The sequence below is a fragment of the Petromyzon marinus genome, chromosome 72 (assembly GCF_048934315.1).
Source record: "Petromyzon marinus isolate PM22_M1 ecotype Great Lakes invasive population chromosome 72, UKy_Petmar_22M1.pri1.0, whole genome shotgun sequence".
Taxonomy (NCBI): domain Eukaryota; kingdom Metazoa; phylum Chordata; class Hyperoartia; order Petromyzontiformes; family Petromyzontidae; genus Petromyzon; species Petromyzon marinus.
The window spans coordinates 6,642,749-6,668,663 of record NC_133738.1 but is presented as its reverse complement, the minus strand read 5'-3'; the positions used below and the strand labels follow the sequence as shown (position 1 = coordinate 6,668,663).

The following is a 25,915-nucleotide window of genomic DNA, read 5'->3' as shown; positions in this document are numbered from 1 at the left end:
CATTATTAACTATTTGATTATTTAAATTTACTAAGGTTACCTTTTATTTATTCCATGAAGGAGCATTTTGCTTCTCCATGGGAGAATGGAGAATCATACATTAAAAAAAATTCTGATTATTATTAAACATTTTGATTCTAATGATTCTACCAAGGCTTTTCATTCTGTGTATTGAAAATATGATTGTTCTTATTGTACTCTCCATTTTACTTCGTTCTACTACAAAGTTTCAAGTATTTTTTATCGTTATAATTACTTTTATATATTTTAAATGATAATTTCAATATAATATTCTGAACATCTGCAGTTTTAGTTAGACGTTGAAAATTTTCAAGTTAATTTTATGCTAAATTTTAGCTTTCCAACGCCTCCTTTTTAATCCGTGTTTTCTCCTACAACATCAGAGTGCAACGCCACATTAAATACGCACTACAATGACAATAGTATAAAGCGATTTGAAGCATGTTTTATTTTCAAAATGGAAATATGGTTTTGGGGGGTGGGGGGGAGAGCTTTGTGACGTCATATTTAAAGGGGGGGGGTCTGACTTTTTGTGACGCCGTATGACGGGGGGGGGGGGGGGTAAAAAATCGCGTGACGTCATTTATGGGCGACCCCTGAAGTGAGTTGCGATGAGGTGAGTGAGGATGAGTATTTGAGACGAGGTGATCTGAGTCTTCTTTTTTAAGCCACCTCTGGAGTGGAGAAGTCTGTACTCGCTGACACGTCAACACATTCCAGGGCACGCCTCGTGACACGCAAATCAAACTGAAAGACATCCTGCTTCCTTGTCACCTATTTACGTGGCTTGTTCCTTGTTTAGCGTCTCAGACGCAGTCAGCGATTGCCTGAGAAACAGACAGAGACTGCCTGAGCTACAGCCAGGGACTGCCTGAGCTACATCCGGATACTGCCTGAGCTAGTCAGCAACTGTCTGAAGTTACAGCCAGAGGCTGCCTGAGCTCCAGCCCGCGACTTTCTGAGCTACAGCCAGCGACTGCCTGAGCTACAGAGACTGCCTGAGCTACAGACAGAGACTACCTGAGCTACAGAGACTGCCGGAGCTACAGACAGAGACTGCCTGAGCTACAGACAGAGAATGCCTGAGCTACAGCCAGCGACTGCCTGAGCTACAGACAGAGACTGCCTGAGAAACAGACAGAGACTGCCTGAGCTACAGCCAGGGACTGCCTGAGCTACATCCGGATACTGCCTGAGCTAGTCAGCAACTGTCTGAAGTTACAGCCAGAGGCTGCCTGAGCTCCAGCCCGCGACTTTCTGAGCTACAGCCAGCGACTGCCTGAGCTACAGAGACTGCCTGAGCTACAGACAGAGACTACCTGAGATACAGAGACTGCCGGAGCTACAGACAGAGACTGCCTGAGCTACAGACAGAGAATGCCTGAGCTACAGCCAGCGACTGCCTGAGCTACAGACAGAGACTGCCTGAGCTACAGACAGAGACTGCCTGAACTACAGATAGAGACTGCCTGAGGTACAGCCAGAGACTGTCTGAGCTACAGCCAGAGGCTGCCTGAGCTACATACAAAGACTGTCTGAGCTACAGAGACTGCCTGAGCTACATCCAGCGCCCGTCTCTGAGTGGAGGCACAGGGCCATGGCGAGTGCGGCTCTCAGTGGTGACGAGGCTCGAAGGGAGTTGACCTGCCCCATCTGCCTGGACGCCTTCCGCTGCCCCTGTACGCTCAGCTGCGGCCACTCGTTCTGCCTCGAGTGCGTGGAGGGCGCCTGGGATGCGGCTGAGTCCTTCTCCTGCCCACAGTGCCGAGTGACCTTCCCTCAGAGGCCCCAGCTGAACAAGAGCGTGACGCTCGCCAACCTGGTGGAGCAGCGCAGTGCTGCAGATGAAATGGCCACCGTGGTCTTGTGTGACTTCTGCAACGATGGCACGACCGCTGCCTCGAAGACCTGCCTCAGGTGTGATATGTCCTACTGTGTGACTCATGTAAAGCCTCATCAGGAGAACCCGAAGTTCAGGGGCCACATTCTGGTGGATCCAGACACGAATCCTGAAGACCGCAAATGCAAGAAACACAGAAAGGAGCTCGAGTTTTACTGCCGACAGGACAAGAGCTTGGTCTGCACAACCTGCACCATTGCAGGAGACCACAAGGGTCACGATGTGGCTACGTTGGAGGATGAGCACAAGACACGGGAGGTGAGACGGTCTGCCTGTGTGTGAGAGGGAGCCTGTCGTGCACGAAATCATCATTTCCAAGTATGAACTGAACAATGATATCCAACTAAATATCATTCCTCTCTCAGCTGCCGATTTTTCGTTCACATTTTAACAACGTTGTTTTAATATAAAGCATGCTGAGGTTGTCATAGTGCAAACATAATACAACCACAAGTTTTTTTCAATCCTGTTGTATGCCAAATTTATAAATGTGCCCTTAGTATATTTGATAAAACCGAAGAACTTTAATGCATACAACGTGTTCTTAAAATTACGTGAATGCATCGACTGTGGTTCGCATACAAAAAGTGGGTTGTGGTAGAGAGGAGCATCCCCTAAAATTGAAACGAAATGTAAAACGACTGGGACTGCGTGAGCCGCAGTGCTCACCGCTTGGTAGCCTCGTGCCGGTCTGTGCCAGTTTAGCGCCGTACTCTACAGCAGCTGCCGGGTCACTGGACTTGGAATTCCAGAAAAGTCGCGTGATTTTGACAGACCAAGTATTTCGTGATCGTTTTTATATTTTCATCAAGATGCTCGTTACCGAATTTCTCCGACACTCAACAGAGACATGGCAGCCCCTCCTTGTGCCATGCAAAACTAAACTTAACCAATTTTTATTTTACCAAGTGAAACTTACAGAGCTATGTAGCTGGCAACCTGGTCACAAATTACAGCTCAACAAAGTGGTTTATCAGGTCTAAATGTATGGCAGCCAAATAATCTAAACGCACCTTCCTAAACGTGGGCAGAAAAACCGGAGGACCCAGAGAAAAATCCATGCGACCATGGAGAGAGACATGCAAACTGCATAAACAGGCATCAGGTGCAGTTTCGAACCCACGACCTCCTGAATAGCAGGCAAGGCAGAAAACATCTCACCACTCTGGTGCCCTGTCCACCCACTACTCAGCCCCGCCCACTACTCAGGTAGCCCCACCCACTACTCCAGCAGCCCCACCCACTACTCAGGTAGCCCCACCCACCACTTTGGCAGCCCTGCGCACGTTTGAGCTCCTCGTGAAATCAGTTCCCTGCAGCCTTTGCTCCCTCAGCCTCCATCGCTGCACCGGGGCTACTTCCCCTGTCACTGTGAAGTGGTTCACGTGGAGCGGGGTTGGGAGGGGATGCTCAGAGAGTGAGTGGAGTCTCCCCTGGTGACTTCTCTCACAGAAACAAGTGGGAGAGGAGACGCGGGCGGTGGAGGAGAAGAGGAGGGAGGCGGAGGAGTCCATAAGGCGGATGGAGGCCGCTCGCAGGGACGTGCAGGTACCGCGTCTGGGCCGGAATCGGTGACCCCATGACTCCACTCTGAGTAGGGTTTGTGATGGAGGATAACTCCATTCATTCACGTGGACTTGGCTCCAAAACACATCGTGGGACTAAAGACACAGCGGTTAATTCGCCTCAATAATCAGGACGTGCAAAAATGTGGTTCTCATCTCCACTGAGAAACTGAATCAGTGGTGGAAATTCCACATTCCCATATCTCCATACAACTTACCACTTAAACGCCTGTTATCTATATTGATCAGATGAGGTGCTAAGTACCTATTATCCAATACTCTGGTGGCAGAGTAAGTGGATCACGCATATACTGTTGTACACCATCTTACTGAAACCAATCAGGCTTTAGGGTGGCCAGGTGGCAGTATAGCAAGTAGTTTCATGATCCCTTCTCTTCATCCATACATGTGGTTTTCTCTCACATTCAAAACATTGATTTCAAGAGGAATTGGCCTAACTTCCATTTCATGAATGCCCTTTACAGATTTCACTTCGCTTCATGTAAAGGTAAACAAAGCATCGTCCTGATATGCTCAATGAGAATGGCACAGATGCTAAATGTACTCATGATGGTATTTTATTTCATTACCTCACAGCCCCCACCCACTATGGCGAATTGTGTGGTAGTGAAAATGCACAGTGGCGTTATCAGAGGCAAAGGAAGAAGGAGGCCTCACTACCTCAGACTCGTATCACTGTCTGGACACCTTCAGAGTTGCACTCGGGTCACACCGACCTGAATGTCATTTCACAATGGACCAGACATTTAAAGAACAAAGGTGGCATTTCTCTCTCTTTGCAGGGATCCATGACAGATGAAAAGGCCTCAATCTCGGTCAGATTCGCCAGTGCGAGGGCAGCGTTGGATGCAGAGGAGAAGACGGCTTTAGAGCAAGCGGAGCAGAAAGGACGCAAGCTCCTGTCCCAGATCGAGAAGAAGATCGCTCACGACCAGCACGAGATCAGCGAGCTCCAGGCAGCAGCCACTCGCCTGCAGGCCCTAGCGCAGGAGAGGGACTCGCTCACGTTCCTGCAGGTGAGCGATGAGTCTCCAGTGTCGCTATTGGCACAGAGCCCTCTCACCAGCAGCAGCAGAGGGAGGCTCCTGAATGAGAGCTCGCATCCACTGGGCTTGAGAACACAGCTCCACTCATGGACTCGCATCGCAGCTCCAGTGGCTGCCATTTGGAAGCCCAGCTCATATTTTCTCAGTTAAATTAATTCTCTCTCCCGTCCTTTACCACATTCCCATTAAGTTTGTTTCATTGTGAATATAAATAAATGTTATTGGAATTGCACCTTTTAAATCAACCATACAACAACAATGTACACGGTATTCATGATTGCCATCAGCGATAATCTATCCAGTCATTGATGAAGGCCTCCCCAACCCATTGCCACATCTCGTGATGCCGCGATGCAACAATCCACCAGCGCCTGCTCACAAGCTGATTTCATCTCTGCTTCTTACTTTGTGTACCTCCACTTGGATGCGCGACCTCCATTGTTCATATTAGGAATGCTCAAATAAATACGGTCTCATACACTTATTAATGATATCATTGTGTCTTGCTGTGTGTGGTAATAGTAATTCTGTGTAGTGATGCTGTAATTGTGAGATGAGTGATGATGCTTTGGGTGATGTGTGTCTACGTGATGGAGCTGTGATGATCCTGTGAGTGACGATGCTCTGCGTGAGACAGTCGCCATGTCTGTTCTGCTTTCACAGGACAGGGAGGTTTACAGCAGATCCACCCTCATGTCCTAGCCAAGAGGACATTGCCTCGCTTAAAGGCACCGAGGGAACTGTGGCCAAATTCCTGTGTGAGTTCTTCAGTGTGAAATATGGGTGATGGGGCCATCTTCACAATAAATGATCACCGTGTGTGTGTGCACGAGGTCGACTCAGCTTCAAATGCTTACCTAGTTTTGTGTGTAAACATCACCACGAGGGAGACAAAGGTGGCCAGGCGTAGTGCGGACCACCAAGCCCCTCATGTGCTGTTCCAGCTTTCAAAGGTGCTGATTTACCTCGACAGTCTGTTAAGGCAACACGGGGAATATTTTTCTTTGTTTACATTCTGGAGCCTGATCCTGTATTTAAACAAAATCGCCACTAGGGAGAAAAAGGTGGTCGGGCGTGGTGCTGGCCACCCACCTCCTCGTGTGCCATGCTGGTCATCATAGATGCTCGCTAACAGCACTTGCCCCAATGGTCTGTTTAGGCTACGCAGGGGATCTTAGTCTTTGTTCACATCCCAATCCAGGACCTGACTGAACAGAGCCATGAGGCTAAGTATGACGATCTTGTGCAAATAATCAGCTTTACGAGTCGGGGGTAATTGTGATGTTGAGATGCAATTTGTTCCTCTGAATGTGTCTGTGCATTTGTGCATGGGGGGAGTGGTGGCATAGTGGTTAGCACACTGCACTGCGAACCCAGTTACCTAGCTTTGATTACCCGCCATGGCTAACATCAGTGGCAGGTGATATCTTATCCAGTCCTTGGCCTCTACGAGGCAGTTTCAACCTCAAATGAGTTCCTGATGCTGGTAATGGTCATAATGATGGTGATAGTGGTCGCGATGAGCATGGTGGTAATGATAGTGCATCGGCCAGTCATCTCAGTCGACCCATAGCACCTTGGTTTGCCCCATGACCTCCTGCCAGCGGGCGTTCGACACTTAACGTGGCCTCAACGTGCACATAGCCTGGCACAAGCGCCGTGGTGACGTCACCACCACTTAATGGCGAATGGCACTGTATTGATGGCGATAGTGATGTTGTTGATTTTCACAGTGTTTATGATGGTGGTGATGTATATGTAGTTGTAATTGATGATATTCATGGTGAGGATGGTTGTTGATGGTGATGTTTGTGATGTTATTGTTGATGGTGAAGATGATGGTTGGTGGTGGTAATGTTGATTGTGGTGATAGTGGATAATGGTGATGATGTTGTTCTGTAGTGATGTTGTCATCGTTGTTGTCACAGACGGACGCTCACCAACTCTGGACACAACCTCTGCTCATAACCAACTCCAGATCTCCTCGGATCTCAGGACGATGACAGCAGTCCCTGCCTCCCAGGGTCGCCCCGATCACCCACACCGGTTTGATGGCTGTGCACAAGCCCTGTGCTGTGAGAGCTTCTCGTCGGGCCACCACTACTGGGAGGTGGACGTGGGGGACGCGTGGTGGTGTCGGGTTGGAGTCGCGTACGGGACGATCCCACGGAAAGGGAGTGGTGCTGCACAGTTGCTGGGAGGGAACGACGCGTCCTGGTGTTTAGAGAGATGTTACGACAACTTCTCAGTGTTTCATGGTGGAGTGAAGACTGCACTGTCGGTGAGGGGGGCCCCCTCCCCCCGCAGAATCGGGCTTCACCTGCACTGGGAAGGGGGGCTCCTGGCGTTTTACCGCGCCGACACCATGGAGGTGATCCACGAGGTCCGGCAGAGATTCTCGCAGCCTCTCTACCCTGGGATGTGGGTGGGGTATTGTAATAAACCATTGAAGATCGTGGATCTGAGTCGTGCATCCTGAGGATGAGGAGAGATAGAAACCTAAGAAACTGCGACAGAACCCAAGAAACAGAGAAGAGGGTGAAGTGAGGGTGAGGGGAAAGTGCAACAGAGTGTGAGGTAAGGTGATGGTGAGGGCAGAATGGAGGGGAAGGTGACAGGTGAGCATGGAGGGGTAGGGTGAGGGGGGAGGGTGAGGTTCAGGTTGGCGTGCGTGAGCGATGTCGCCGGTGCAGTACAAATTGCAGGTTCGTGTGGCCGCTCCTTCGCCTGCAGTGCGCGCTTGCGTCACCACGCCTCCTCATCCCTGTGATTCACCATCATCATCATGACCATCACCAACATCATCACCCCATCATCATCACTGTCATCATCACCCCATCATCATCACTACCATCAACACCATTACCACCATCTTCACCCCGTCACCACCCCAACTGTCATCATCACCACTGTCATCATCACCGCCAGCAACACCACCACCATCATAGTCACCATAGTCATCACTTCCACCATCATCGCCATCATCATCATTGCCAACAGCATCACCAACATAATATCACCATCATGATTACCATCACCACCACCATCACTATCAACCACCATCACTAACATCATTACATTAAACACCACCAAAACCATCATAATCACCATCACCATCATCATTATCACTATCAACACCACAATAATTATCACCATTATCACGTCCATCACCATCATCATAATCATTACTTAACATCACCACTATCATCACCATCATTATGACCATCATTACCATAACCATCATCACCACCATCAACATCATAACCACCATCATCACTATCACTGTCATCACCACCATCAAAACTACCATCAGCATCATCACCACCACCATCGAGCTCATCACCATCAATACCACGACTAATGCCACTTCTATCATCACCACCATCATCGCCACCATCATTATCATCACTATCAGCACCCACATCACCATCACCATTCTTACCACCACCATCACAATCATCACCAGCATTACGATCATTAACATCAACACCACAAAAACTGCCATAATCATCAGCATTATCACATCCACCATCACGACCATCATCATCACTATCATCCTCACGGATTAAACCCACCATCACCATCATTCCCACCATCATCCCTCATCACGATCATTACCACCATCTCCCTCATCACCATCATTACCACCACCACTGTCATCATCACCATCATTACCATCATCATCAGCAGCAGCATCATCACCACCCACATCACCACCACGATTATCACCATCACCATTCTTACTATAATCATCACAACCATCACCACGATCATCATCACCATCGCTACCATCATTACTACCATGATCAACACCACTACCATCATCACCATTTTACCATTATTACCACCACTACCACCATCATCATGGTACCGTCTTTGTAGTTGGGGCTGTTATTTTTGTTGATTATTTTTAACCGTGATGAGAAATCAAGACAACAATATAAGAGTCTCATTTGTAAGAGTGGAATGTGGAGTGAGTGCTTGGGTGAGTGAGTAGATGAGTAAGTAGATAAGTGACAGAGATGGTGGGTGATTGAGTCATTGAGGAAGCGCATGGTTTATTGGGTGAGATGGTGGGTGAGTGAATGAGTGCATGGGTGAGTGAGATGGTGGATGAGTGAGTTTCTGAGTGGGTCAGTGGTTAAGTTAGTGAGCGAGGGGGTAGGTGAGAGGGTATAAGTAGCAATGTCAAAGTTATCCAAGATGAAGAGCTCCAGTGCCTTCCTAATAACGTAAGGAGAAGCATTCCAGACGGCCACAGAAGTAGCACCTCTAACAGCGCCACACAACACGATAACCCTATATTTTTCGATCTTGCAATGTGATTATAACCATTACTGTACGTATATGTTCATAAGTTTGCTGACTGGATTTCTGCCTGCCTGGCTTCTTGGCGGGCGGGCAAGTGGGCATATTCGGTGGTGACGTCACGGCGCGCATCTGCGGGATCACGTCACCACCACACCCCACAGCGTTGAGGCGGGTTCCTGCATGGTGCTAACGTCATAAAACTCCATCCCAATCCACCATTCACTCCAGGGCGTGCATTCAACGCCAATGAGTGGAATGCTTCATCACGCTATCATATCATACTTAAATCACCATACTAGAAAACTACATTAGGAAAATTTATTTTGCTGGCTGGAGGGAGAGACGGAGGGACGGACATTCAGGTTCAAAGGCCGTGCGGGGTTGCTCGTGTTTGATTAGAAAATAAAAAACTTCAATAAAAAATTCGAAGGTAAAAAAAAAACACAGCACGTGTTATTGTCTTGAGTATTTCTGTTTATACAAAGTGACTTTAACCTACAGACTATAGAAAGCAATACACGTACAGCGACTCGGACTACTTTGACGTGAGTTTGCGTGTGACCAGACCAGTACTCGCTGTATCTGATTCAATACAAATCCTCTTGTAGTGTGTGGTGCCGCCGCAGCGGAGCCGCTCCAGCGGAACCGCGCCCACCACCGCGTCGCCGTCACCGATGCCGCCGATTTTCCGCCACTCTCCCGGAGCCGGTGCCTTCTCAGACGTCCGCGTTTTGGCCACTGCACAATCGTGAGGCCGCTGCAGCAGAGCCGCTCTGCCGAGGTCGTGCCCACCGCCGCAAAGCCGCCGGGGTGTCGACGCCGACGCTGCGCACCCTCACCACCCCCCCCTCCCCCCCACACGAACGTACACACGCCCCACGTACAGCCGAGAGGGGAGGTCACCCGGCTGATAGGTTTTTGTCCAGAAGTCCCTAATGGGATCGAACTTCATGGTTTCCTGCGGCCGGGAAATTGGGCGATCTTCCCCCTGTAGCTGACATGCACTGCGGCGCCGCGACCTAATATTAAAGTTGCATGGTCACGGCCAGGGCCATCGAACCACCGCGAGTGGAGCCTCACACACACACGCACGGGTCAGTGGACTGGTAGCGGGAGAACAGAGAGCGGACGTCGGTGAGATCACTGCGGCGACGTCACCCGAGCTGGGATCCGGGCATCGATAGGGCGGGAGAATCCGAGCCCCTGATTGGACGGGAGGTCAAGGGTCTGAAACAGCAAAATTCCTTTGTTGTAGGTAGGATAAAAGGAGGGGGATTGGGGTAGCAGCGGGGTTCTTCTGGTTCAAGATCATCGCGGTCCCGGGAGCAGGAGAGTCAGCCATCCGAGACGTCTGTGAGACGTACTCCAGCATCGACAGGCTCGCCGCCTCCTCCCCTTACAGCAGTCAGTACATCGGGGAGAAGTAAGTACGAGTGAGAGAGGCGTAAGTTTAGGCGTTTTAAATCCAGGATAGAGAGCGGGGCGATCGGTAGGAGAAATCGACTCGAAGACCTCCGAGGGATAGATTAGCGTCCACTGACCATACCATCACAGGTAAATAAAATTCGCTAGTGTGGGGATAAAACTGTGTTGCGTGGTCTTTTGGGAGTGTGAAGTGGAGGGCAGTGTGCGCTGGGTGTCTACGTGTATGCGCGGCTGTGCACCTCGAGACGAAGCGTGGGGTGTTTAAGTGCCCGCACGATTGCTCACAATAGTGCTTAGCGATCACGTACCTGGGCGGCTGTGTCGCGGTCACGTACCCGCACAAGTGTCTGATCGCGAGATAGCGAGTTAGAGCGCCGAGCGCGCGCGTATTCGCGCGACTGTTTGAGCGGGACCTTTAACTCAGAGCCAAGCGAGCGTCCCCAATCAGCGGCGCGCGCACGGCAGAAACCCCGCCCGCCCGTCCCCCGGCTCCAACCCCCTCGCGTGCGATTGGTTTGTTTACTGGCAGAGGCTAGGGGCGTGTTTGTTATTGTCGGCACACGTGGAGCGCGGGTGGGAGGGAAACACGCGCCGCGCCTGTTTGTTTACGGGCGGTACGGAGATTTACTGGCGAGCGCGCTCACAGCCCCACCCCGCCGTTGCACAGTGTAGCGCATCGCAAGCGCAAAGCGTACGAGCAGCTAATTAAACTATGCAAACGCGGTCGACATCCCAGGCAGAGGTGCAGGGGGGCGAGACGTCAGGGGTCGGTAGTCTGGACCTGACAGAGCAGCCGGGGGGTAGCGGTATGAGTGGAATGGGGGAGTCGGTGGGCAACGGCCCCGACAATTCAGTGATGGCGGGGGACGGTAGCCCCCACAAGTGCTCGTTCTGTCTATCAACAAAATGCGCCAAGTCTGCTGCACTGTGAACTTGAAAGAGTTAATGCATTAGCAGTTTGACAGATTCACTCAGACCCATAGACTCACCATACAGACACACAGAGTCACTCACACAGACTCATAGACTCACTCAGAGACACAGACTCACTCAGAGGGACACAGACTCTGTCACACTGAGACCCATATACTCACCACACAGAGACCCATAGACTAATGACAGAGACCCATAGCCTCGCACAGAGACCCATAGACTTACAGAGACCCATAGGCTCAAAGAGACCTATACACTCACACAGAGACCCATAGACTAATGACAGAGACCCATAGCCTCGCACAGAGATCCATAGACTTACAGAGACCCATAGACTCAAAGAGACCTATACACTCACACAGAGACCCATAGTCGGTTCTGCCGCCACTGCTGCTGTAGTTGTTGATGTTGTTGTTGCTGTAGTTGTTAATGTTATTTTTGATGTCGTTCCACGGGGATCACCGTGGGTCAGGGCTGGAGACGGCTTCCCTGCACGCGTTGCTGGTGCTGTGGAGCACAGCGGAGTCATGGGAGCAGGGCCAGAGGGAGTGTTAATGGTGGTGGTGTACACGTGCCTGTGTGTAGACGTGTCTGTGTGTATACTTGTTTGTACACGTGTATGTGTGTGTACACCTGTCTATGTGTGTACACGTGTCTGTGTGTAGAGGTGCCTGTGTGTGTACACGTGTCTGTGTGTGTCTTTGTGTCAAGTGTGTATGTACACGTCTGTGTACACGTGTCTGTGTACACGGGTCTGTGTGTGTGTCGATGTCTGTGTATACACGGTAAAACAACCCCCTTCCTCCTTATGGTGCCGGACAGGCAACGCTGTCATGGACAGTGCTGTGGGGGGGAGGGCCAATTCCGATTGGCCTTTCCCCCCATGGCATCTGTGACCACAGCGGCTAAATGGGGGGTGAGGGGCTGGTAACCCCTCCACCTTCAATTAACTACAACTAAACTACGACCGAAAAATTTAATTAACAAGCTTGTGCCGGAGGCCCCCGGGGGGACAGGCGTCTATAACGTCTCCTGGTCAAACCCCATTTGGCGGAGCCAGGAGATTGAATATTTACCCTCGGAGCTCCTCCAGAAATAACAAAAAGCCACTACGGATGGCCACGTGGAATGTTCGAACGCTCACGGTGGAGGAGATGCTGCCATTCCTCTGTCGGGAGCTGGACCAGTACCGCCTGTATCTCTGTAGTATTCAGGAGGTCCGGTGGACTGGCTCTGGTTCCTGAGACTACGAGGGGTAGACAGTCCTATACTCGGGGCAGAAGAGTGGCTCTTCTTTTGAACAAATGAATGAAGGGGGCGTGGGAGCGTGGCGGTGAGGTGTGGAAAGCTGTAAGCCCCAGGCTACTTTGGGCTCGCCTTCACATCAACTGGAGGCGAGGAGTGGTGGTCGTGGTTACTTATGCCCCCACCGAAGACGAACATCCGTGGAGGGATGAAGGGAAGGCTGATGAGCCAGATGCCTTATGTGACCTCCTGTCACAGGCGCTAGCTAAAGTGGCCCCTCGGGATAGAGTCATCTTTATGGGTGACTTTAATGCCTGAGTTGGTCATGATGCTGGCACCTAGTCTGGAGGGATTGGAAGGCATGGGCCAGATCAGCTCATTAACAACGGTAGGAGGCTGCTAGATTGTTGTGCAGGCCATGGGCTTGTAATTACCAACACGCTGTTCCGGCATCGGCACATCCATACAACATCATGGATGCATGCCGGGTCCAAGCATGAACATCTGCTGGACTATGTAGTGATGCAACAGTGGATGCGGGCCCATGTCCTTGACAACAGGACCTACCGTGGAGCAGATCTACCCTCTGACCATCGACTAGTCATCTGTTAAATGCACCTGCCATTCTTCCACTCGGGTGGTGGGTGTACACCCAGGACCCCATTCAAACATAAGGCGGCATGGTCTCAGCTAGCTGATGAAAGTTGGAAGCGAGAATTTCATCATCGCTTGTGGCTGGGGTTGGCATCGTCCCCCACTCCTCCAGATGTCGAGGGTAAATGGGTGAGGTTAATGACTGTGACTCAGGCAGTTGCAATGTCTGCTTTGGGACCGTGGTCTAGACCTCCACAGAGACCCTGGCTGACAGAGGAGGTGTCCAAGCTGGCTGAGAAAAAAGCGACAGGCCCACTCTCATCGGCTACAGCATCCCACGTTGGAGAATGAGGAGGCGTACCGGAGCCTTCGCTCGGAGGTTCAGAGAGTCGTGAGGCGCTGCAAGCATGGGTGGTGGTCGCGGGTTGCTGAGGAGATGAAGTCTGCCTCAATGGCCCGCGAACACAAATCCCTATTTAATTCCATAAAAAAGTAACCTAGAGCGCCACACCTATTACCATCATTCTGGGGGGAAAAACGGTGATCCAATTTCCGACCCCCGCCTGCCCACATTAGCGGGAAACTGTGCCGGGTTCAGCAAAGGGCCTCGCTAGGTGGTTTGTGGCTCCGCAAACTGGACCCTGAGCCACAGCCACGTGACCGAGTTAAACACGGCAACTCCCACCGGTGTCTCACAGCTCCACCAGCTGGACCCTGTGCCACAGCCACGTGACCAAGTTAAACACGGCAACTCCCACCGGTGTCTCACAGCTCCACCAGCTGGACCCTGAGCCACAGCCACGTGACCGAGTTAAACACGGCAACTCCCACCGGTGTCTCACAGCTCGACAACTGGAACGCGACTTTGAGACAGGAACAAATTATTTTCACGAAGTAGTTCAGAGTGTTAGACTAAAATTAAAAAGAGAAGCTGAAAGAAAGCTGAAAGACGAAGATAACAACAATCTCATGGAGTAGAGAAGCAGAAAGCAAAAAGTTTACTAGCAGCGTTCCTGTGGTGCAACGACCACGGAGTAACTCCGCAAACGCCGCAATCCCCCCCGGCCCCCACACTAAACACACGACCCACACACAGCGCACCCACGTAGTGTCCTGACGGGGGGTTGCCTGGCACATCGGCTTTTAATCCGAAGGGCCCCTAGAGGGAGAGTCCCACGGTTTCCCGGTGCCAGGAGATTGGCCGACCCTCACAGGAGAGGTTACATTGCGGTGCCCCTAAATTGGCTTAAGATTTGTATGGGCGCCGAATGAAAAGGTTCACTGGGCCATCCGCAATGAGTTACTCACGACACTGGGAGAGGCGGAGGGTGGAACATTAGGCCAGAAGGGCAGACCAGTGGGTTAGAATTAATGAGCACGGGAGCACGATGGGTGAGTGGCTGCAGCAGCAGCAGACCCCGTGGCCCTCCAAGTAGACGGCGCAGGTGAGCGCGCGATTGGCTCCATGGTACAATGCCACCCTGGGTCTTTGAAGTGAGGGGATTGGGCCACGGTAGAGACGGTGGAGAGGGACAACGACGGGAAGCACGGGTAAGCGCCCGTTTGGCTGCGTGGTATGACATCACCCTGGGCCTTTGAAGTTTAGAGAATAAAGACAGGTGCCCTGGGACGGTGAGTTCAGTTGTCTTCAACCTCCGGCCGATCCAGACCCACTCCCTGCCATCCTTCCTCCTTGAGCCGCTCGCAGCATCCGTGTGATGCCAGCGAGTGCTGCCACAGTGATAGGCGAGGTTTTCGCTCGTCCTCTCCCTCCGACTCTCACAGTGTCAATGCGACGCCATGAGTACAGCTACAAGGTACATGGTAGAACATTTGTGTAACTGGGCTCATAGGCAGAGTTACGCTAGGCTCTCCTCGCAAAATATTCCTCCTCCGGGTCATGCGCATTGGAACCATTAATAAACTATAGTTCAGAATATCGGTGTGGTGTGATTTCTGTGTGTGTTGGCAGAGCCTCGGCATAGCGTCTGTGATCTGTGTGGTGCATCTGCGTGTAGAGACGGTGTGCCCGGCGTGAGAGCGAGCGCGGGGCTGCGGAGTGGCGGCGCGGGGTTGGTGTGTGAGGTGCGCATCTATTACCATCTATACTACCACCAGAGGTTACGCGGGGTTTCGCATGTGTGTAAGACGCGCGTCTGCAGCGCCGCGTGAGTGATTAAGGCGGGGTCGATCCACCCGCTCGCTGGCGTTCGCACGCCTTTACAAGGCACGTGGACATTGTAAAAATAGCTTTAAAGGCGAGGCGTGCACCCAGGGTCCTGCCGCAGCCATCCCCTTTTTCGCGTAGCATTGTTACACAGCGGATGAGGGCTTAGGCACGGGGAGGGGCGCGTGCATATTCATGAGGCTATTTTTAGCGCTAGCCTTTGTGTGCAACAAGCGCCGGCAGGGGCGCGCGCGTGCACGCAGCCACCTCCGCATCAGTGGTGGTGGTGTACGTGGGCGTGTGCGAGATAACCCCGGGCGGTGGTGAGGCAGCCGAGTAGCAATGTCCCTCAGAGAGGGCGCTGGCGCGGGGGGGCCGATCACGTGATCGGCGGGGGCACAGTGAAGTGGAGGAGGGGTAAGTGGAGGGGGTGGACGTCACGCCCCGCCCGCTCACGGGGAGCGGGGAGGTGGACGTCAGCCCCCACATCCCCCTGCCAGTTCAGTTGAGACGAGATGAGGTGAGGTGAGTTGATGAGGTGAGTTGAGATGAGGTGAGATGAGGTGAGTTGAGGTGAGTTGAGTTGAAGTGAATTTAGGTGAGTTGACGTGAGGTGAGTTGATGAGGTGAGTTGAACTGAGTTTAGGTGAGTTGAGGTGAGGTGAGTTGATGAGGTGAGTTTAGATGAGGTGAGATGAGGTGAGTTGAGGTGACTTGAGTTGAAGTGAGTTTAGGTGAGTTGAGGTGAGCTGAGTTGAGTTGAGGTGATGTGAGATGAGGGGCCATCAATAAATGCCGTCACGCACCTAGGAGGGGGGGGGAGGGGTCAGACATTTGTGACGATGTGTGATGAGGGGGGGGGGGTGAGAAATGTGACGTCACATCAAATGCGCAACTTTAAATAAATATAGAATTGTTATAACAACACTAATTTTTATTATTTTTCATTATTAACTATTTGATTATTTAAATTTACTAAGGTTACCTTTTATTTATTCCATGAAGGAGCATTTTGCTTCTCCATGGGAGAATGGAGAATGATACATTAAAAAAAATTCTGATTATTATTAAACATTTTGATTCTAATGATTCTACCAAGGCTTTTCATTCTGTGTATTGAAAATATGATTGTTCTTATTGTACTCTCCATTTTACTTCGTTCTACTACAAAGTTTCAAGTATTTTTTTATCGTTATAATTACTTTTATATATTTTAAATGATAATTTCAATATAATATTCTGAACATCTGCAGTTTTAGTTAGACGTTGAATATTTTCAAGTTAATTTTATGCTAAATTTTAGCTTTCCAACGCCTCCTTTTTAATCCGTGTTTTCTCCTACAACATCAGAGTGCAACGCCACATTAAATACGCACTACAATGACAATAGTATAAAGCGATTTGAAGCATGTTTTATTTTCAAAATGGAAATATGGTTTTGGGGGGTGGGGGGGAGAGCTTTGTGACGTCATATTTAAAGGGGGGGGTCTGACTTTTTGTGACGCCGTATGACGGGGGGGGGGGGTAAAAAATCGTCCAAAATCGCGTGACGTCATTTATGGGCGACCCCTGAAGTGAGTTGCGATGAGGTGAGTGAGGATGAGTATTTGAGACGAGGTGATCTGAGTCTTCTTTTTTAAGCCACCTCTGGAGTGGAGAAGTCTGTACTCGCTCACACGTCAACACATTCCAGGGCACGCCTCGTGACATGCAAATCAAACTGAAAGACTTCCTGCTTCCTTGTCACCGATTTACGTGGCTTGTTCCTTGTTTAGCGTCTCAGACGCAGCCAGCGATTGCCTGAGAAACAGACAGAGACTGCCTGAGCTACAGCCAGGGACTGCGTGAGCTACAGCCGGATACTGCCTGAGCTAGTCAGCAACTGTCTGAAGTTACAGCCAGAGGCTGCCTGAGCTCCAGCCCGCGACTTTCTGAGCTACAGCCAGAGACTGTCTGAGCTACAGCCAGCGACTGCCTGAGCTACATCCAGTGACTGACTGAGCTCCATCCAGCGACTGACTGAGCTACATCCAGCAACTGACTGAGCTACAGCCAGAGACTGCCTGAGCTACAGCCAGCGACTGCCTGAGCTACAGCTAGTGACTGCCTGAGCTACAGACAGAGACTGCCTGAGCTACATCCAGCGACTGACTGAGCTACATCCAGCGACTGACTGAGCTACAGCCAGTGACTGCCTGAGCTACAGACAGAGACTGCCTGAGCTACAGCCAGAGACTGCCTGAGCTACATCCAGCGACTGACTGAGCTACATCCAGAGACTGCCTGAGCTACATCCAGCGACTGACTGAGCTACAGACAGAGACTGCCTGAGCTACAGCCAGCGACTGCCTGAGCTACAGCCAGCGACTGACTGAGCTACATCCAGCGACTGACTGAGCTACATCCAGCGACTGACTGAGTTACAGACAGAGACTGCCTGAGCTACAGCCAGCGACTGCCTGAGCTACAGCCAGAGACTGTCTGAAGCTACAGCGAGAGACTGCCTGAGCTACAGCCAGAGACTGACTGAGCTACAGACAGAGACTGCCTGAGCTACAGCAACCGACTGCCTGAGCTACAGACAGTGACTGCCTGAGCTACATCCAGCGACTGCCTGAGCTACAGAGACTGCCTGAGCTACAGCCAGCACCCGTCTCTGAGTGAAGCCACAGGGCCATGGCGAGTGCAACTCCCACTGGTAGTGAGGCCCCAGGGGAGTTGACCTGCCCCATCTGCCTGGACGCCTTCCGCTGCCCCTGCACGCTCAGCTGCGGCCACTCGTTCTGCCTCAAGTGCGTGGAGGGCGCCTGGGATGCGGCAGAGTCCTTCTCCTGCCCACAGTGCCGAGTGACCTTCCCTCAGAGGCCCCAGCTGAACAAGAGCGTGACGCTCACCAACCTGGTGGAGCAGCGCAGTGCCACAGATGAATTGGCCACCGTGGTCTTGTGTGACTTCTGCAACGATGGCACGACCGCTGCCTCGAAGACCTGCCTCAGGTGTGATATGTCGTACTGTGTGACTCATGTAAAGCCTCATCAGGAGAACCCGAAGTTCAGGGGCCACATTCTGGTGGATCCAGACACGAATCCTGAAGACCGCAAATGCAAGAAACACAGAAAGGAGCTCGAGTTTTACTGCCGACAGGACAAGAGCTTGGTCTGCACAACCTGCACCATTGCAGGAGACCACAAGGGTCACGATGTGGCTACGTTGGAGGATGAGCACAAGACACGGGAGGTGAGACGGTCTGCCTGTGTGTGAGAGGGAGCCTGTCGTGCACGAAATCATCATTTCCAAGTATGAACTGAACAATGATATCCAACTAAATATCATTCCTCTCTCAGCTGCCGATTTTTCGTTCACATTTTAACAACGTTGTTTTAATATAAAGCATGCTGAGGTTGTCATAGTGCAAACATAATACAACCACAAGTTTTTTTCAATCCTGTTGTATGCCAAATTTATAAATGTGCCCTTAGTATATTTGATAAAACCGAAGAACTTTAATGCATACAACGTGTTCTTAAAATTACGTGAATGCATCGACTGTGGTTCGCATACAAAAAGTGGGTTGTGGTAGAGAGGAGCATCCCCTAAAATTGAAACGAAATGTAAAACGACTGGGACTGCGTGAGCCGCAGTGCTCACCGCTTGGTAGCCTCGTGCCGGTCTGTGCCAGTTTAGCGCCGTACTCTACAGCAGCTGCCGGGTCACTGGACTTGGAATTCCAGAAAAGTCGCGTGATTTTGACAGACCAAGTATTTCGTGATCGTTTTTATATTTTCATCAAGATGCTCGTTACCGAATTTCTCCGACACTCAACAGAGACATGGCAGCCCCTCCTTGTGCCATGCAAAACTAAACTTAACCAATTTTTATTTTACCAAGTGAAACTTACAGAGCTATGTAGCTGGCAACCTGGTCACAAATTACAGCTCAACAAAGTGGTTTATCAGGTCTAAATGTATGGCAGCCAAATAATCTAAACGCACCTTCCTAAACGTGGGCAGAAAAACCGGAGGACCCAGAGAAAAATCCATGCGACCATGGAGAGAGACATGCAAACTGCATAAACAGGCATCAGGTGCAGTTTCGAACCCACGACCTCCTGAATAGCAGGCAAGGCAGAAAACATCTCACCACTCTGGTGCCCTGTCCACCCACTACTCAGCCCCGCCCACTACTCAGGTAGCCCCACCCACTACTCCAGCAGCCCCACCCACTACTCAGGTAGCCCCACCCACCACTTTGGCAGCCCTGCGCACGTTTGAGCTCCTCGTGAAATCAGTTCCCTGCAGCCTTTGCTCCCTCAGCCTCCATCGCTGCACCGGGGCTACTTCCCCTGTCACTGTGAAGTGGTTCACGTGGAGCGGGGTTGGGAGGGGATGCTCAGAGAGTGAGTGGAGTCTCCCCTGGTGACTTCTCTCACAGAAACAAGTGGGAGAGGAGACGCGGGCGGTGGAGGAGAAGAGGAGGGAGGCGGAGGAGTCCATAAGGCGGATGGAGGCCGCTCGCAGGGACGTGCAGGTACCGCGTCTGGGCCGGAATCGGTGACCCCATGACTCCACTCTGAGTAGGGTTTGTGATGGAGGATAACTCCATTCATTCACGTGGACTTGGCTCCAAAACACATCGTGGGACTAAAGACACAGCGGTTAATTCGCCTCAATAATCAGGACGTGCAAAAATGTGGTTCTCATCTCCACTGAGAAACTGAATCAGTGGTGGAAATTCCACATTCCCATATCTCCATACAACTTACCACTTAAACGCCTGTTATCTATATTGATCAGATGAGGTGCTAAGTACCTATTATCCAATACTCTGGTGGCAGAGTAAGTGGATCACGCATATACTGTTGTACACCATCTTACTGAAACCAATCAGGCTTTAGGGTGGCCAGGTGGCAGTATAGCAAGTAGTTTCATGATCCCTTCTCTTCATCCATACATGTGGTTTTCTCTCACATTCAAAACATTGATTTCAAGAGGAATTGGCCTAACTTCCATTTCATGAATGCCCTTTACAGATTTCACTTCGCTTCATGTAAAGGTAAACAAAGCATCGTCCTGATATGCTCAATGAGAATGGCACAGATGCTAAATGTACTCATGATGGTATTTTATTTCATTACCTCACAGCCCCCACCCACTATGGCGAATTGTGTGGTAGTGAAAATGCACAGTGGCGTTATCAGAGGCAAAGGAAGAAGGAGGCCTCACTACCTCAGACTCGTATCACTGTCTGGACACCTTCAGAGTTGCACTCGGGTCACACCGACCTGAATGTCATTTCACAATGGACCAGACATTTAAAGAACAAAGGTGGCATTTCTCTCTCTTTGCAGGGATCCATGACAGATGAAAAGGCCTCAATCTCGGTCAGATTCGCCAGTGCGAGGGCAGCGTTGGATGCAGAGGAGAAGACGGCTTTAGAGCAAGCGGAGCAGAAAGGACGCAAGCTCCTGTCCCAGATCGAGAAGAAGATCGCTCACGACCAGCACGAGATCAGCGAGCTCCAGGCAGCAGCCACTCGCCTGCAGGCCCTAGCGCAGGAGAGGGACTCGCTCACGTTCCTGCAGGTGAGCGATGAGTCTCCAGTGTCGCTATTGGCACAGAGCCCTCTCACCAGCAGCAGCAGAGGGAGGCTCCTGAATGAGAGCTCGCATCCACTGGGCTTGAGAACACAGCTCCACTCATGGACTCGCATCGCAGCTCCAGTGGCTGCCATTTGGAAGCCCAGCTCATATTTTCTCAGTTAAATTAATTCTCTCTCCCGTCCTTTACCACATTCCCATTAAGTTTGTTTCATTGTGAATATAAATAAATGTTATTGGAATTGCACCTTTTAAATCAACCATACAACAACAATGTACACGGTATTCATGATTGCCATCAGCGATAATCTATCCAGTCATTGATGAAGGCCTCCCCAATCCATTGCCACATCTCGTGATGCCGCGATGCAACAATCCACCAGCGCCTGCTCACAAGCTGATTTCATCTCTGCTTCTTACTTTGTGTACCTCCACTTGGATGCGCGACCTCCATTGTTCATATTAGGAATGCTCAAATAAATACGGTCTCATACACTTATTAATGATATCATTGTGTCTTGAACATCACTTCTACAAGATCTGCACCATGTGCATTGGTAACTCCAGAAACTACTAGTCCTACGTTCCTCTCAACACAGATCAACATCAACCGGTCTCACTCTGAAATATTTGCCCTGCAAATTCATGTTGGTCCTCATGGGGGTGGCGAGATGTTAACTACCTCGCCTGGTATACTGAAAGTCTGGGATTTAATCCCAACCCTGACATCCATATACATTTGGAGTTTACATTTTTCCCTCCATGGTGGTATGGATTTTTCTCCGGGTCCTCCAGTTTTTCCCTCCACATTTGGAAACCTGCGTTTAGAGTATTGGGCTGCTATAAATTTCCACGAGATGAACCACTTCGTTGAGCTATCAATTGTGGCCAGGTCCCTTCTGAAAAAGAGCTACGTAGCTGCGTGGGCCTTACCTGAAAAATAAAATAGTATTTTATCGTTTACTATCAATCGGTCTTACTCTGAAATATTTGCCCCGTAAGTCAGTGTTGGTGATCATAGGGTCATAAGCCAAGACTTTGGGGTTTATATTCCACCCACGGTGTTGCAGTGGGAACTCCACTGATCATAAGGGATTGGAGGTAGAGTCACAGTACTGTATCTCTCTGTCTTCCATAGGGGCACCTGGAGGAGATGTGCAGGTAAAAGACGACTTTCATTCATTACCCGACACACGACAACATGGAACTGAGTGTGGGGTGTGGACAGTGAGATACTGGCTGTGTGTGGGGATGCTGTGTGTGATGATGGTTTGTGTGGTTATAGTGTGTGTGGTGATGCTGTGTGTAATGATGGTGTGTGTTGATGATGTGTGTGATGATGCTGTGTGCGTTTATTGTGTGTGGTGATGCTGTGTTTTGATACCGCATGTGGTGATGCTGTGTGTGGTAATAGTAATTCTGTGTAGTGATGCTGTAATTGTGAGATGAGTGATGATGCTTTGGGTGATGTGTGTCTACGTGATGGAGCTGTGATGATCCTGTGAGTGACGATGCTCTGCGTGAGACAGTCGCCATGTCTGTTCTGCTTTCACAGGACAGGGAGGTTTACAGCAGATCCACCCTCATGTCCTAGCCAAGAGGACATTGCCTCGCTTAAAGGCACCGAGGGAACTGTGGCCAAATTCCTGTGTGAGTTCTTCAGTGTGAAATATGGGTGATGGGGCCATCTTCACAATAAATGATCACCGTGTGTGTGTGCACGAGGTCGACTCAGCTTCAAATGCTTACCTAGTTTTGTGTGTAAACATCACCACGAGGGAGACAAAGGTGGCCAGGCGTAGTGCGGACCACCAAGCCCCTCATGTGCTGTTCCAGCTTTCAAAGGTGCTGATTTACCTCGACAGTCTGTTAAGGCAACACGGGGAATATTTTTCTTTGTTTACATTCTGGAGCCTGATCCTGTATTTAAACAAAATCGCCACTAGGGAGAAAAAGGTGGTCGGGCGTGGTGCTGGCCACCCACCTCCTCGTGTGCCATGCTGGTCATCATAGATGCTCGCTAACAGCACTTGCCCCAATGGTCTGTTTAGGCTACGCAGGGGATCTTAGTCTTTGTTCACATCCCAATCCAGGACCTGACTGAACAGAGCCATGAGGCTAAGTATGACGATCTTGTGCAAATAATCAGCTTTACGAGTCAGGGGTGATTGTGATGTTGAGATGCAATTTGTTCCTGTGAATGTGTCTGTGCATTTGTGCATGGGGGGAGTGGTGGCATAGTGGTTAGCACACTGCACTGCGAACCTAGTTACCTGGCTTTGATTACCCGCCATGGCTAACATCAGTGGCAGGTGATATCTTATCCAGTCCTTGGCCTCTACGAGGCAGTTTCAACCTCAAATGAGTTCCTGATGCTGGTAATGGTCATAATGATGGTGATAGTGGTCGTGATGAGCATGGTGGTAATGATAGTGCATTGGCCAGTCATCTCAGTCGACCCATAGCACCTTGGTCTGCCCCATGACCTCCTGCCAGCGGGCGTTCGACACTTAACGTGGCCTCAACGTGCACATAGCCTGGCACAAGCGCCGTGGTGACGTCACCACCACTCAATGGCGAATGGCACTGTATTGATGGCGATAGTGATGTTGTTGATTTTCACAGTGTTTATGATGGTGATGTATATGTAGTTGTAATTGATGATATTCATGGTGAGGATGGTTGTTGATGGTGATGTTTGTGATGTTATTGTTGATGGTGAAGATGATGGTTGGTAGTGGTAATGTTGATAGTGGTGATAGTGGATAATGGGGGTGATGGTGTTCTGTAGTGATGTTGTTATCGCTGTTGTCACAGACGGACGCTCACCAACTCTGGACACAAACTCAGCTAATAACCAACTCCAGATCTCCTCGGATCTCAGGACGATGACAGCAGTCCCTGCCTCCCAGGGTCGCCCCGATCACCCACACCGGTTTGATTACTGGTCACAAGCCCTGTGCCGTGAGAGATTCTCGTCGGGCCACCACTACTGGGAGGTGGACGTGGGGGACGCGTGGTGGTGGCGGGTTGGAGTCGCGTACGGGACGATCCCACGGAAAGGGCGTGGTGCTGCACGGCTGCTGGGAGGGAGCGACGCGTCCTGGTGTTTAGAGAAATGTGACAACTTCTCAGTGTTTCATGGTGGAGTGGAGACTGCACTGTCGGTGAGGGGGGCCCCCTCCCCCCGCAGAATCGGGCTTCACCTGCACTGGGAGGGGGGGCTCCTGGCGTTTTACCGCGCCGACTCCATGGAGGTGATCCACGAGGTCCGGCAGAGATTCTCGCAGCCTCTCTACCCTGGGATGTGGGTGGGGTGTTGTAATGAACCATTGAAGATTGTGGATCTGAGTCGTGCATCCTGAGGATGAGGAGAGATAGAAACCTAAGAAACCGATACAGAAACCCAATAAACGGAGGAGAGGGTGGATGGTGAGGAGAGGGTGAAGTGAGGGTGATGGGAAGGTGGAACAGAGTGTGAGGTAAGGTGATGGTGAGGGAAGAATGGAGGGGAAGGTGACAGGTGAGCATGGAGGGGTAGGATGAGGGGGGAGGGTGAGGTTCAGGTTGGCGTGCGTGAGCGATATCGCCGGTGCAGCACAAATCGCAGGTTCGTGTGGCCGCTCCTTCGCCTGCAGTGCGCGATTGCGTCACCACGCCTCCTCATCCCTGTGATTCACCATCATCACCAACATCACCATCATCACCAACATCATTACCCCATCATCATCACTGTCATCATCACCCCATCATCATCACTACCATCAATACCATCAACACCATCACTACCATCTTCACCCCATCATCATCACCACTGTTATCATCACCACCAGCAACACCACCACCATCATTGTCACCATAGTGATCACTTCCACCATCATCGCCATCATCCTCATTGCCAACAGCATCAACAACACAATATCACCATCATGATCACCATCACCACCAACATCACTATCAACCACCATCACTAACATCATTACTATAAAGACCACCAAAACCATCATGACCATCACCAACATCATCATCACTGTCATCATCACCCCATAATCATCATCATCACTACCATCAACACCATCAACACCATCACCACCATCTTCACCCCATCATCATCACCACTGTCATCATCACCATCAGCAACACCACCACCATCATAGTCACCATAGTCATCACTTCCACCATCATCGCCATCATCGTTTTCAAAAAACGGCTGAACTCAGCCCTCCCACCCACCCACTTTCCTTTCTGGTTCCTCCTCCCCCCCTAACCCAGATATAAACCCGATCACCTCAGAGCTGTGCACTTGACACAGATATTCTTCTGTGACTATTCCACCTGAAGACGGAAGCTGGTGTTGCCTCCGAAACGTCGTGATTTAATTGTTTTCTATAATTTTGTTTTATTTTATCTACGTGACTTTACCGAATAAAACCAAAGAGTATGAATCCTTGCAGTCACGAAAGCTTCAAATCTAACACTACACTACTATACACTACACTACTATACACTACACTACTATACACTACTACACTATACGCTACACTATACACTACACTATACACTACACAATACACTACTACACATTACACTACACTACTATAGACTACAATATACACTTCACTTTACACTACACTATACACTGCACTATACACTACACAATACACTACTGTACACTACTATACACTACACTATACACTACAATACACTACACTATACACTACACTATACACTACACTATACTACTATACACTACACTATACACTACGCTACTATACACTAACTATACACTACACTATACACTACTATACACTACACTATACACTACTACACTAGACATTACACTATACACTATACACTACACCGTACACTACACTATACATTACTACACTATACACTACACTATACACTACACTATAAAATACTATACATTATACACTACTATACACTACACTATACACTACTACACTAGACATTACACTATACACTACACTATACACTACACCGTACACTACACTGTACATTACTACACTATACACTACACTATATCACTACACTATACACCGCTATATACTACACTATACACTAGTATAC

The 25,915-nt window shown here is 50.2% G+C and overlaps 2 protein-coding genes across 2 annotated transcripts; both read left to right on the top strand.

The window, feature by feature from the left end:
• The first annotated feature begins 690 nt into the window (after positions 1 to 690).
• On the top strand, positions 691 to 9,310 carry LOC142906949 (E3 ubiquitin/ISG15 ligase TRIM25-like). The gene is made up of 5 exons (XM_076055751.1): positions 691 to 2,179; positions 3,374 to 3,469; positions 4,290 to 4,698; positions 5,165 to 5,311; positions 6,482 to 9,310. The coding sequence occupies exons 1-5, from the start codon at positions 1,619 to 1,621 to the stop codon at positions 7,030 to 7,032; spliced, it is 1,764 nt and encodes a 587-aa protein (XP_075911866.1). The 5' UTR covers positions 691 to 1,618; the 3' UTR covers positions 7,033 to 9,310.
• A 7,470-nt stretch (positions 9,311 to 16,780) lies between these two features.
• Positions 16,781 to 25,269, top strand: LOC116957287 (E3 ubiquitin/ISG15 ligase TRIM25-like). The gene is made up of 6 exons (XM_032979338.2): positions 16,781 to 18,465; positions 19,660 to 19,755; positions 20,576 to 20,809; positions 21,963 to 21,985; positions 22,380 to 22,474; positions 23,642 to 25,269. The coding sequence occupies exons 1-6, from the start codon at positions 17,905 to 17,907 to the stop codon at positions 24,187 to 24,189; spliced, it is 1,557 nt and encodes a 518-aa protein (XP_032835229.2). The 5' UTR covers positions 16,781 to 17,904; the 3' UTR covers positions 24,190 to 25,269.
• Positions 25,270 to 25,915: the final 646 nt, after the last annotated feature.

Coding starts and splice junctions, on each gene's coding strand:
- LOC116957287 (XM_032979338.2), top strand. CDS start 17,905: ATGGCGAGTGCAACTCCCACTGGTAGTGAGGCCCCAGGGGAGTTGACC. Junction 19,756..20,575: donor CCGCTCGCAGGGACGTGCAG/GTACCGCGTCTG, acceptor CTCTCTTTGCAG/GGATCCATGACAGATGAAAA. Junction 21,986..22,379: donor CACCTGGAGGAGATGTGCAG/GTAAAAGACGAC, acceptor CTGCTTTCACAG/GACAGGGAGGTTTACAGCAG.
- LOC142906949 (XM_076055751.1), top strand. CDS start 1,619: ATGGCGAGTGCGGCTCTCAGTGGTGACGAGGCTCGAAGGGAGTTGACC. Junction 2,180..3,373: donor ATGAGCACAAGACACGGGAG/GTGAGACGGTCT, acceptor CTTCTCTCACAG/AAACAAGTGGGAGAGGAGAC. Junction 4,699..5,164: donor GCCCAGCTCATATTTTCTCA/GTTAAATTAATT, acceptor TGATGATCCTGT/GAGTGACGATGCTCTGCGTG.